The 12,690-nt window shown below is 42.8% G+C and overlaps 1 protein-coding gene across 1 annotated transcript; it reads right to left on the bottom strand.

The window, feature by feature from the left end:
* Positions 1-264: 264 nt before the first annotated feature.
* On the bottom strand, positions 265-11,129 carry pdia8 (protein disulfide isomerase family A, member 8). The gene is made up of 13 exons (XM_084919655.1): positions 10,717-11,129; positions 10,235-10,313; positions 10,036-10,153; positions 9,843-9,950; positions 6,888-7,017; positions 6,672-6,785; positions 6,410-6,535; positions 6,130-6,312; positions 5,833-5,941; positions 5,617-5,745; positions 2,709-2,788; positions 2,576-2,633; positions 265-1,102 (listed from the first exon to the last, which is right to left on the bottom strand). The coding sequence occupies exons 1-13, from the start codon at positions 10,878-10,880 to the stop codon at positions 1,013-1,015; spliced, it is 1,488 nt and encodes a 495-aa protein (XP_084775781.1). The 5' UTR covers positions 10,881-11,129; the 3' UTR covers positions 265-1,012.
* Positions 11,130-12,690: the final 1,561 nt, after the last annotated feature.

Below are 12,690 nucleotides of genomic sequence, written 5' to 3'. Positions count from 1 at the left end.
TAGCAGCATCACGTCTCCCTTTCATGGGTTTCATGACCAGGAACTGACCCAGCTGTCTCAGGTTAATGCAGTAACATCTCCAGTGTTCTGGTAATTTCTAGACTGGATCAGGTGATTCATGAACCAATGAAGCCTTTCTTCTTTAAAATGACTGACAGAATGCCCCACCACCTTTGATATTGTGTGATACCTTAGTTTAGGATCCATGGCAAGCATGAGGTGAATAAATAGTTTCATTTATTGAAACTGCATGGGAGGAGGGGGTGTTTTTGACCGGGGTTCCCAAAACATTTTTATTAAGTACTTCTCAAAGCAGAAAATGGACTACAGTGCTTTTCTACTGTACTATGTGACATTTAGACTCATGAATGCATCAGAGTTGGTTCCAAGAACCAACCAGCCATAAATACAATAAAAAGTGGGATTACCGTCATGAAAATGTGGCAAATAATGTGAGCAGTCATATGTGAATTTAATTATGCTTATATCTAACAGGCTGATTGTGAATGTCTCCTTCATTGAGGAGACTCAGGATTGTTGCTCATGTAGCACTTTCTGCATTTCTTGTGACTTATTTGTACACCAAGCTGAGAATCAATTTTGACTGATTTGCATTCTGAAAACACACGTGGATATTCCCATGAGTGTGTTTACCTGTGTCCAGTGACATCACATGTGCCTAAAGCATATTGGGACGACAGGTCGATAAGCAGCTGTGGGCCTGAACGAGCACAAACCTGTCCAAGTCTCTGAAATTCATACAAAACTTTATTGTCCCAAAAAAAGAAAAAGACCTGCAACCTGTTTAGTCGACCTCCTTTCGTGCACAAAGTTAACAAACAAACAAAAAATAAATAAATAAATAAATAAATAACGAGGCTGACAATGGCATGATTAATAGCGGTGTGTTTCAGGGATGAGTGAGCGATTTGATTTGATGCAACGAGTGTCCTGATGTAATGTCCGGTATTGGAGCTCCAGATTCAGGCTCTCCTCCTTGCTGTTGGGGGTGTCAGAGTTCATCTTTGAAGCCACTCAACACCAAGCTGTGACTCGCCTCTCGCTTGAGGAACCGGAGGAAGTCTTTGAGCTCGCGGGTGCCCTGAAAGCACATGGGAGATGTCATGTGACCCCAGAAGGAAGTTAACATAAAGACTTTATCTTGTAAAACCTGTCAGTGGCTCAAGCACCACCCTTACTGTGAAGCCTTGCCTTCACAAACTGCACAGTGTCCACAGTGTCTGTGTAAGCTTCAGCAAACTACCAACTATTAAACACTGAACTTTAGCTCCACTTCCTCCACTTGCAGCTCTGGATGAATGAGGGTGTATTAAAAAACAGACTGGTCCGAGCAGGAAATGTGGCTGTGTGGGTACGTAAATGACAACAGACTTTCAAAGTAAAATTCTTCATTTATAATCCCTGTAGGCTCTTCTTTGGTGGTGTATGAGCCTATTGTTCAGAAACAGCTGTAGTGCTGTTTCTGAACAATAAATGTTGAGTCAAACAGTATAAACACGTTGGGTTTTCCAGGAAAGACCACAGCCTGAAGTTACAGTGTAATCAAAGCAAATATTTGTCACCAGGAAGGATTTTTAACATCCAGCCCTTTACAGGCTCACATTAGTTATTATTATATATACACACTTTTATTTATATAGACCAGCTGAGGAATAAGACGAGGATTTAATTAATTAGTATAAAATCAGGACTTTAGCAGCAGTCGGCAGACCCTGAGGGTACTGTGTCCGTATGCCCTGTGGATGATAAATGAGAGCAGTAAAAAGCACACTGGTGTTATTGGCTGCTCAACTTTTAAGATTAGGCTTAAAACTTTCCTTTTTGCTAAAGCATATCATTAGGCTGGATCAGGTGACCCTGAATCCTCCCTTAGTTATGCTGCAATAAGTGTAGGCTGCTGGGGGATTCCCATGATGCACTGAGTCTTCTTCACCTTTCTCACTCACTATGTGTTAATAGACCTCTCTGCACTGAATCGTTGAATGACTCACTTCTGCACTTTGAGAAAACGCCTCTTCTGATCTGCGCACAGATGTGGTTGTACCTGTACCATATCAGTCAAGAGCCTGTACAAGTGGAAGCAGGTGCAGTTTAATGGTCCAAATTATGTCCTGTGTTTCTTCTGAGCTGACCATGAGTGGCTGTGGAGAAAAATGAGTGTCTGTACTTTGCAGTGCTCACACTGACCCAGGGGGTTAGAAAATTATTTAAATGTGAAGTATGAATGGGCAGACTGTGTTGACAAACAGGATGTATGTAAATGAGAAAATGTAATTTTTAAATCCCATTGACATATGCTGAGAGAAGCCGCAGACTGCTCCACAGGTGTGGACCTGAGCTGGTGCACATAGGTGAGCACAGAGCATAATTAACTACCCATAAAACCCTGTGACAAGGCAGCTCAAACAGCTGTGAGGGGAAAACTACAGCACAGGGGAGTGGGCTGCTGCAGATAACATTGACCTTAGATAAACTGAGAGGAAGCAACTTCGTCTAAAACTGTAGCTGAGGTCCATCTAGCCTCAAGTCTTGGGTATGCACTCAGGTGTCTTACCTGGTATCTGACGGGTTCGTCCTTCCTGCCTACTGGAGCAAAGTAGATGGTGGGAAACCTGCAGGCAGACACAGCGACATCAGACTCACACCTGGCAATGACTGAAGCATGTCATGGGAAACCTGAATCTCACCCTTGGACGTCGTAACCCAGAGGGACGTCATTGGCCAGGGCGTTCATCTTGGCAATGACGATTTTAGGGTCAGAGCGCAGCTGAAGAACACAAAGGTTTGACAATGATTTCACACAGAAATAAACCAGTAATATCTCTTTCAGTACAACAGGTCATTTTAGTGGGTGGAGCTACAGCACACAAGACCTCATAGGCAAACAGGAACCAGCACCAGGTCTGAGACAAGTCCCCATTTGAGGAAGACGGAAGATGTTTCTAAAATGTCATGTGACCTTTTGCAGATGTTTTACACACTCAGGAAGGGGCAGAGGCGCAGAGCCTAAGTGCAGCTGCAGTGTGAGAGTAGTTCATAATACCACACACGATGCTACAGAAGCATGAGCTGGCAGCTTTGTGTGGTTTGTTGTGCACCTGCTTATTTGTGGTGCTCAGCTGGTGTTGAGAGCAGGAAGGCCATGTCACACAAATATTTAAGACCCAGCCCATTCTTATTCTAGCACCATTTCCTTATTGTGTAGAGAAACTGTTCAAACTGCACTTTTCTTATACTGAAGATTAAATGTATAGTTAATAGTAAAACCGCCAAGGGGTTCATTTTAAATGTCAACTGTAACTCTGTTAAATAATTTACATATTTTCCTCAGGGATTATTCAAGTATTCTGATTCTGATAAATCTAAAACACCATCATCTCAGATTTCTAAGGAGCTTGGAAAGAAAAATCTGGGACACTCCACCATTTTGCCCTAAAACTGAAGAAGCTTCTCGGATGAGAGGCAAAACGTCTTCAAGCCGCTTTTCTTTCCAAGCTCCTTAGACTACGATGACTTGGATGACTAAGAACCTTCACAGACATCTCAGATTTCATGACTTTTTCTGACTGGCATTTCATCAAATATTGAATTTTAGTATGACCACTTTTACCTAGAACCACCAAGAAGGGTATTTTAACTCATAGAAATTAATGTAAAACCACAAGTGTAGCATGCTGGGTTGCCTAGCAACATCATTGTTTGCACACATTTTGACATGAAAGCTGCTGTAACATGAGCCAGAGATAAAATGTGACTGACAAATAAATCTCTAGGGGACTGTAGTCAAATAAAAGATCATTACTGCAGGGCTGAGGATGGGAGTTTGAGCCAGAGCAGATGTTCTTCATTTACACTTCATCAAAAAAAGATTTTTGTAATTTCTCTATTTGACATAATGTATTATATCATATTATTTTGATACAATCAAATTAAATATATACACTTCTTTTTCAATTAGTTAGCATTTTAATTATTATTATTTAATTTAATAATTTAGAACATAACAGCCCAGTACATGCACACTAGGGCTGCCACAAACGATTATTTTACTAGTCACCGATTATTTTTGTGATTAGTCGACTAATCAGATTATGTATCCATTGGACATAAAACGTACAGCTTATTGCGGAGTATATTCTCGAGCATCTCACACTTCTGATAACCAGTTGTCTGCTTGAAGTTTATTCAGCTGTGTAAAAACTATAACTTTAATCTCAGCCAAACCGATTTACTCAGGAACAAATAAAATACTGAATAAAGCCAAACAATAACAATTTTAAGTTATCTAAGTGACTTATATATCATGTTTAACCTGAGTAGCGAAAGACGGCGGCGGGTTTGAAAACGATTTGCCGGGATAAAATATGTTAAACGTTTATTTTGTGACCCAGAAAGAATAATAAGAGTAATATTAAAACTAACTAGCTGCTGCCATTGTTGGAAACTGAGCAGGGCCGCACTATGAATTCTGGGATAGGTTGGGGCACGAAGTATACACCCAACCCATCCTTCAAATCTGGGGAAACGAAGGGCGCATTTGTCGGCCTTCGAATGTGGACAGTCTTCGTCGTGTCGCTGTAATGTAATCGGCCTACAAATGTGGGCACAGGAGGATGCGGTTCCTGAATTTGGACACAGCTACGATACCGGACACAGCTTCTTCTTCTTCGGGGTTTAACGGCAGCTGGCATCCTTGTACATGCAGTGCTGCCATGTTCTGTTTCAGTCTGTTATTACACTCTTAAATCCTACTACTTATTCCCGCGTCTTTTGGGATCTTACAAAGCTTCAAACGACGCGTCGACTATTAAATTAGTTGTCGACAATTTTGATAGTCGACGTAATCATGACTATTCGACTAATCGTGGCAGCCCTAATGCACACCACACCACAAACAGAATGCAGTTTCTTACTGAACCACAATCGGGAATGCCATCGGCAAGTCTGCAGGGCAAGTAGGTTCAAGTGTACAAAGGAAAAAAAAGAAAAGAAAAAAAAAAGCAGACGCTCTGAGAAAGAGATGTCATACTTTTTGGAGATCTTTTCTTTTATCCTTACATCATCTCACTGACCGGATTATTTCATATTAGAAGTGAGGAAGGAGCCCAAATGTGAGTGAAGGAGACTGTAACGTGGAGATTAGATTTTTTTTCCCTGCAGAAATGCTGATGGATGATGGGATTTGCAATTATCTTCGATAGGAAACAGTTATGTTTTTGGTGTGATACGCATGCAGTAAGTAACCTGTGTTGTAGTAATCTGTTTGGTTGTGTTTGGCGAAAGAGAGAATATTTTATTGTGTAAAATAGCATTGATCACTCCTTGCAAACATCTGCTTTGCCAGCTGATTGCACAGGATGGTACACCTGGTGCAGAGAAGCTAGAGTGTGGACTCAAGCTTGTTGGTCTGGTGACTAAAACAGGGTCTTCACCACACAGTGCTTATTTATAAAGTGCTTTACAAATCCGCACATTACGGCTACAGTTGGATTTTCCTGTTTGAGTGAAGCTAGCCAAACAGCGAACACCCAGTTACTGCTAAAGCGACAGAGTGTGAGAGTGGACATTATATTCTCAGTATATGAGTGAGCGTACCGTTTCAGCGAGCTCTCCATAGACCGGCTCCAACTTCTTACAGTGAGGACACAACGGAGAAAAAAACTGGATCAGAACATTTTTATCCGGGTCATTCACCACCTGATCAAAGGACTCTGCTACCACCACCTGAGGCACACAGGTCAGAGGTTACAAAGAGGTCTACAATGTCATTGATACTCACACAAGAGGCTTTGGCGTGTTTGTTTTACTCACTTTGACAGCCCCAGAGTTCTTTTCAGGTATCGGTTCTGATTTGATGTAACGTTTGAGTCGACCTGCAAAGTAATCTTCCAGGAACCTCTGCAGAGACGCACCATCCCTCCTAAAACAAACAAACACACACAGTTACTTGTTGGTGCTTTCATTGTGAATGAGGTCAGAAAGTTGAGAAATGCGGGTCAGCCCCCCCAAAAGTTTGAAACAGACTTGGATCAGATAGTTCTGGTTTATTGTGACCCCACCCCCTCACCTGCAGAACAGGTGACATAGTGGTATGACTTGGCTACGCACGTGAACTCCTCCCTCATGGTGTACTTGTGACCCAGTCGGGTCCGGATGGTGATAAAGGGCAGCTCCCCTCCATCTGACGTCCCCATTCCAAAGTCTTCCTCCAGCTCCAACAGGACGTCCTTCTTATTGGCTATAGAGAAGGTTAGACCCCGCCCAACATACTTAGACACCACCTTCATTACCCTGAGAAGAAAACACACAGGGGAGAGGATTACACACAAACACTTTAGTCAATCAAGCTGTACATCTGGAACACATCCCCTCTGTGTGCTTGCGTTACCTGTTCCTCCAGTAGTTGGAGCCGGGGATGTTGTGATGGTAGTCAAGATCGTAGTACGCCGTCAGCAGGTCCCGGACTCTCAGACGGTCTCTATTCTCTATTGTCATGTGAGGACACAGACCGTAGCTGCACATAGATGGACACACGGATAGAATGAGGCTGCGGTTCCTCTAATGACGTAGGACAGTTTTCCAATTTCATTGTACTATATATGACTGTGCAATGACAATAAAGAGTTATCTCTTATCTCTTAAAGACTCACATGTGATCTCTGATGAAGCGCCGCAGTGAGCCGATGGTCAGGTAGTCTCTGAAGATGACAATGCTGTCCTCAAAAGCATTGGCGAGTCTGGGAGGTCTGAACAGCAGCACACATCTGGAGAGAGAGAGACACACACACACACACACGCACAGAAGTGAGAATAACACCTTTAAACTGTGACATCACTACGGTGATATCACTTAGGTGTGAACTCACTCTGAGTTGGCCCCATGCTCTTCGGCGAGCTGCAGGTTGGTGCTGTGAGCGAAACGGAACTGTTCTCTGAGTAGAGTGGCTGCCTTCAGGAACTCAGCCAGACGGGGGCTGTCCGTACCTGAGAACACACCTGATGCAGACACATGCACTGGTAAGGGAGCTAAAGGGGAGTCAGAGGACCACAGACACCATGTGTTTGTCTGACCCTGAAGTTAGCATGGCCATGTTTACTTTAAGGTTACTATAAGGTGATCATGCCATGCAAGCAATAAAACCTCAAAGGTGTACAGGTATCCAGACTGCAACAGTGTGAACAAATTCAACAAAAATGGTTTATTTGAAGAGTTTCAATTAGGTTTCAGAGCTCATCACAATACAGAAATGGCTTTAGTGAAGGTTACAAATACAAAAAAAAAATAAAAAAAAAATACAAAAAATTCATACACTAAGGTTAATTATGGAGTACCACAGGATTCTGTGGAAGGACCAATTCTGTTTGCATTATACCTGCTTCCCTTAAAAGGCATAGCAGATGACACCCAACTTTACCTATCCATCAAGCCAGATAACACACAACAACTATTTGAACTGCGGGAATGTTTTAAAGACAAAGACCTAAAGAGACATAAAGATAAAACTGAGGTAATTGTACTTGGCCCTAAAATTCTTAGAAACACTGCATCTAACCAGATGCTTACTCTGGATAGCATTACCTTGGCCTCCAGTAACACTGTGAGGAATCGTGGAGTCTTTAACCAGGATATGTCCTGGTATGTGAGGTCAAGCATTTTTATACATTTTGTTTTATGCACATCCTTCAGATTTTTCCTGCAGCTTGGTGAGCAGTGATGAAGCCCGGAGTGGGCGTGCAGGCCATTGTTACCATTGCTCTCAGTTTAATTCTGCAGGTACGCATAGAGATGTACCTGCAGATGTACCTATGTGTGAAATCTAACTGAGGATCATGCATCTTATGATTCTGTCTAGGTTAGGAGCGTAAAGGCTAGTATAAATATATTTGGCTGCACTATGCCCGAGTACATTTAGAAGTCGTCTGTGCAGACCAGAGCGTAAGCCAGCACAGAGACACGTAACCAGGGTAAAAGTCATTATATAAAAATAGGAGAGGCAGGTTGCTAACCTAGATGTGACCTCGTCTGTACAGTGGAAAGACGAGTGCTATGGCCTCCGGAGGGGAAGAGGACTGCCAAGAGGTTGTGATCATCCTGTCCACCAACGAGGGAATGCCAAGTCTAAACCACGGCCTCTCCCCAACAGTTTTAACCAAACAGATAGAAGCACAACTCAATATATAATCCTGTGTAATGCTAAGTTAGGCTTATTCTGTTTCAGGAAATTGGCTACAGCTAGCTGCTTGCAGACTATGGTTTTCTGATTGAAGGAGTACATGTTTTGTTTGAACTGTTTAAGGTGAATAAATACTTAAAGATTAGATTAAGACTACATCCCTCTTTTTTCTAGCCACCCCTCCAGGAGCCTGGTTCAGCTGGAGGTTTCTATCTGTTAAAAGGGAGGTTGTCCTTCCTACTGTCGCTAAAGCGCTTGCTCATAGGGGTCATCGGATTGTTGGGGTTTTCTGTTTTCTTTGTATTATTGTAGGATCTTTACAATATAAAGCAACTTGAATACCTTGAAGCAACTGTTGTTGTGATTTGGCAATATATAAATAAAACTGAATTAAGCTGAACTGACGGTTACCTAGGCAACAAGAGCCTGGAACTTTCACCTGTGACCAAGCAACAGCTACATTTCCTCATCGTTTGTTTCGTCTTCTGCTGTTTTGTTTATACTGATTTTATTCTTTAATGTCTGTATAACTTGACTTTGACAAATAAGAAGCACTCAGCCTAAAGCATGATGCAGCATACAGCAACACGCAGTAGCGGTTTTAGATACGGGCGACACGGGCGGCATCACGGGCATCGGCAAAAAAAAAAAAAAAAAGCTCGTACTCGTGCTGCCCCGACGTCAGCCAGCGCATATTGGGAATGGCATAAGCACCGATCGGTTTTCTATCGTCCATTTGCTGGGAGTAAGGGCGCCCTTCGTTTGCGAGGTGCGCCTGCTGCTTGCGGCGCAGAGAGGAGAGGGCGGGGCGGCGGCGGATTTTCTGACCGGCTGGAGCAAAATTTACAGTTTGATGATTTAAAGTCTCACACACAAGCCGTCGAAAGGGGAGGGGGGGCCTGCTGCTTCCAAATAGAGCACATTTCATTTATAATGTTGGAAATCCAAGCCCATTATGTATTCATGATTTGAATCCTGGGTTGTGTGAAATCTCAGAAATAAACCCTCGACAAAGTGAATCTGTGAACTAAGGTGTAGGTCTGTTAGATTATGTTGTGGTGATCCTCGGGTTGAGGGATGGGTGTTCATACTGGAGTGCAAAATTAAAACCAATGGAAGATGGACAAGAAAAGTTCAAAGCCATCAAGTCCTCAGTTTAGAAAAAAGAGAAAAGAGGAGGAGAAACGAGCAAAAGATACAGGTAAGCAGAGGTGTCATTGGATAATGGCAGGTCATCCTGAAACAATCAGAATACTTTATTAATCCCTAAGGAAATGATGTGTGTTACAGTTGCTCCAAGAAGAAATGGTAAAAATAGCAACAGTAACACACTAAACTCCAAACAATACATTATGTTACAGATTTTAATATTAATTAGTCATCGTCAATTGTTGATTTGTCCTGTTCTCATTGTATGACGAATTATGATGGCTGTTTGGTAGCCGTTTGCATACAATGCATACTCTCTCTCTCTCTTCATATGTGTGTGTGTGTGTACAACAGTTTTATGTTAATGTACAATCCTTAATATGTTTTGTGTGTGTGTGTGTGTGTGTGGGGGGGGGGGGGGGGGGGGGGGGCAGAGGGAGTGTTCGCCCAGGGCGCCAAACAGGCTAGGACCGCCACTGGCAACACGTGACCTCGTACCTACAATGCTGGCGTCATGGTTATTGACAAAGGCCTTCAGATCGTCTTTGGTCTTCAGGTGCATCGAGTCTGGACCAGTCTGCCTCCTCATAGTCTCGTAGATCCCCTCTGAACACAAACACACACACAGACAGAGGTTACATCACAGAGTCAAGTAACAGAGCAGGATTAGGATGCTCATAGTGTTTCCTACCTGCAGTGCGAGGACCATCATAGGGGGCGGAATCTTTGCCGTACCTAAAAATTCTCAAGGTGGGATAACCTGAGACCCCAAAACGACTGCACGTCTCCGAGTTTGTCGTACAGTCCACCTGCCGCACAGGTGAGACAAACAGATAAGACTGTTGTGAAACAGGTGTTCACAACAGTAATGAACACGATGGACACATTACCTTTGCTAATTGAACACTTCCTTTCAGTCGACTAGCTGCTTTCTCAAACTCTGGGGCCAATTTCTTACAATGACCACACCTGAAGGAAGGGAAAAATAAAGGGATGAAGGAAAGGAAGGAGAAATACACAAAGGAAGGGTGTAAAGAAACAGGGAAGGAAGGAAGGAAGGAAGTTGGAACGCAAGGAAGGAATGCGGAAAAGACGGAAGGGGAGGGAAGGAAAGGAATGAAGGAAATAAGAGCCACAGTATAATAAATACAAAATAATTAAATCAAGGGAAATGACGTAGGAAAGAGGTGGAGGAATGGAACGAGAGATGGAAGAGGACAAGCAGGTTGTTAGTGCCTCCATAACAGCAGAGACACGATTTAAAAACAGCAGAAAACCAATAAAGATGGAATGATTTCATTAAAAAAAAAAAAAAAAAACTCAGGAAAAATCTCCCGCCGCCGGCCGCGCTAAACTAACGCCGATTCTTTACCAAGGAGCGTAGAATTTCACCAGCATGGTCTCGTGCTCTGTTGCCAGGTAATCGAAGTCCGCGTCCCCGAGCTCGAGCACGTCCCTTCGCGAGGACACAGCGGCGGGAAAACCGGACAGCACCACCAACGTGACGACAAGAAAAAAGCCCAAAGTGGGCGCCATGACGAAAGTAGAAGAGCTGAGAGAACGAAGGATGAAACCGGTGATCGTTACTGGAGACTTCTTACAATGAGGCGGTGTTCCGGTGACCTCCTTCAAATTAAAACGCTTCACCGTAACAAATAGTATTTAAAATGTGTAATAACTAAAATCAAACATCTTTATTGGGAAATTAAATATGTGTAAAACGAGAGCCTTTACAGACACCAATCCACGCCATTTTAATCCAGAGGAAAAACCTAGCAACACATGAAGGTCTGGTTACTGCAGATTCGGTAGTTTCCGGTGTCGTCTTCTTCTTTCGTTTTTAATGGCAGCTTGCATTCAATACAGTTGTACTACTGCCTTCTCTTGGCTTATACTGCTACATCGCTTCTATTTCCTTAACCCTACAATGCCCTTTGTATCCTATTTTTGATGCATGAGTTTCTGAGACCGCTATCTCATCAACATGATAAATACTTGCCATAATTTCAAAAACTCCTTTTTTGTCTAGAATTAACATTATTGTTAACAAAACGTGCCAAAAATTCCCAATGTATCAAATGCAATACAAAAATAAAAGAAACAAAAATATATCATACATACATATAGCAAAAACATTTTTGTGGATTTTGTTAGAATGGTTAATCAGAATACTTTATTGATCTCTAGGGGAAATAATTTTTGGTTAAAGTGCTCCAGTATAAACAAACAGTAACAAAGAAAGACAATACACTAAGTAAGAATAACACAATATATACATAATAACCATCTCAGTTCCAAAAAAATAAAATTAAATAAAAAAATCGGAATTTTCTGGCCATTTTTTTGATGGGTTGGGTCTTACAGGGTTAAATCCTCTTGATGAGTCTGGTATTTCTCAAAAAACGTCGCCGTCGCTTCCTCTTCGGTGGTGGCTCCAGTGAGCCGGGCAACTCCAAGTCCGGCAGGCTGGGCAGCACATCCTTCTCCGAGCTGGGTGGGTAAGCTGTAGCGGCAGGGGGATGCAGATGAAGCTCATTAAGGAAAAATTCCTGTATGAGTGGGTGAAGCGAGTCCAAAAGCCAGGGGAGACCGGAAACCAGTCATTGTAGCTGATTGGCTACAGCACGCTGAAACTCCTCTGGATGATTCAGCCACAGGTCACATAATTTATTCACTGAATAAATTATATCCTCCTTAAGCTCATCAGACGGGGCGAGTTCTGCTGGGTCCATGTACTGGTCGAGTCGTTCTGTCATGGAGGGCTGTGTGGCAGGCAGACAGGAAAGGTGGACCCAAGAGCAGGACTCAAACACGGAGGTAAAACTCAAAGCGCAGCTTTATTGCTGGGAAAAACCTCTTAGTAAATTAAACTCACCAAAAAACAAAACTCTGGACAGAGGAACTAAGGACTGAACCGCTAGAAGAGGAAAAACTAAACAGGAAAATGAAACAAAACACACAGCATGTTGAGGGTACAACACGACAGAGAGCAAAGGCAAACACAGGGCTTATATACACAGGGAGTAATCAGGGAACAGGAAACAGGAGGGAGACAGCTGGGAGAGATTAGGGCTAACGAGACAGGGGGAGGTAAAATTGGATACACTGACATAGGACTGGGACTATCACTATAAAACAGGAAATAAGAAACAAATCACAAAAACGCAAACTTCACACTGAGAGACAGACAGAAAGAATATAACACATAAAACGGAGAAGACAGTGATTTAAACTTGAGGCCAGAACACCAAATAATGTACAGGTCCTTCCTGATTGGAGAGCTGGCGGCAGCTGATTGGTCCCCTCATCAGGTGGCTGTTTTTAAAAGATCCCTGCCCAGCAGTTG

The sequence above is a fragment of the Perissodus microlepis genome, chromosome 22 (genome assembly GCF_051167445.1).
Source record: "Perissodus microlepis isolate ML-2025 ecotype Zambia chromosome 22, ASM5116744v1, whole genome shotgun sequence".
In the NCBI taxonomy this organism is placed as follows: Eukaryota; Metazoa; Chordata; class Actinopteri; order Cichliformes; family Cichlidae; genus Perissodus; species Perissodus microlepis.
This window is presented reverse-complemented; position numbering and strand designations above follow the sequence as displayed.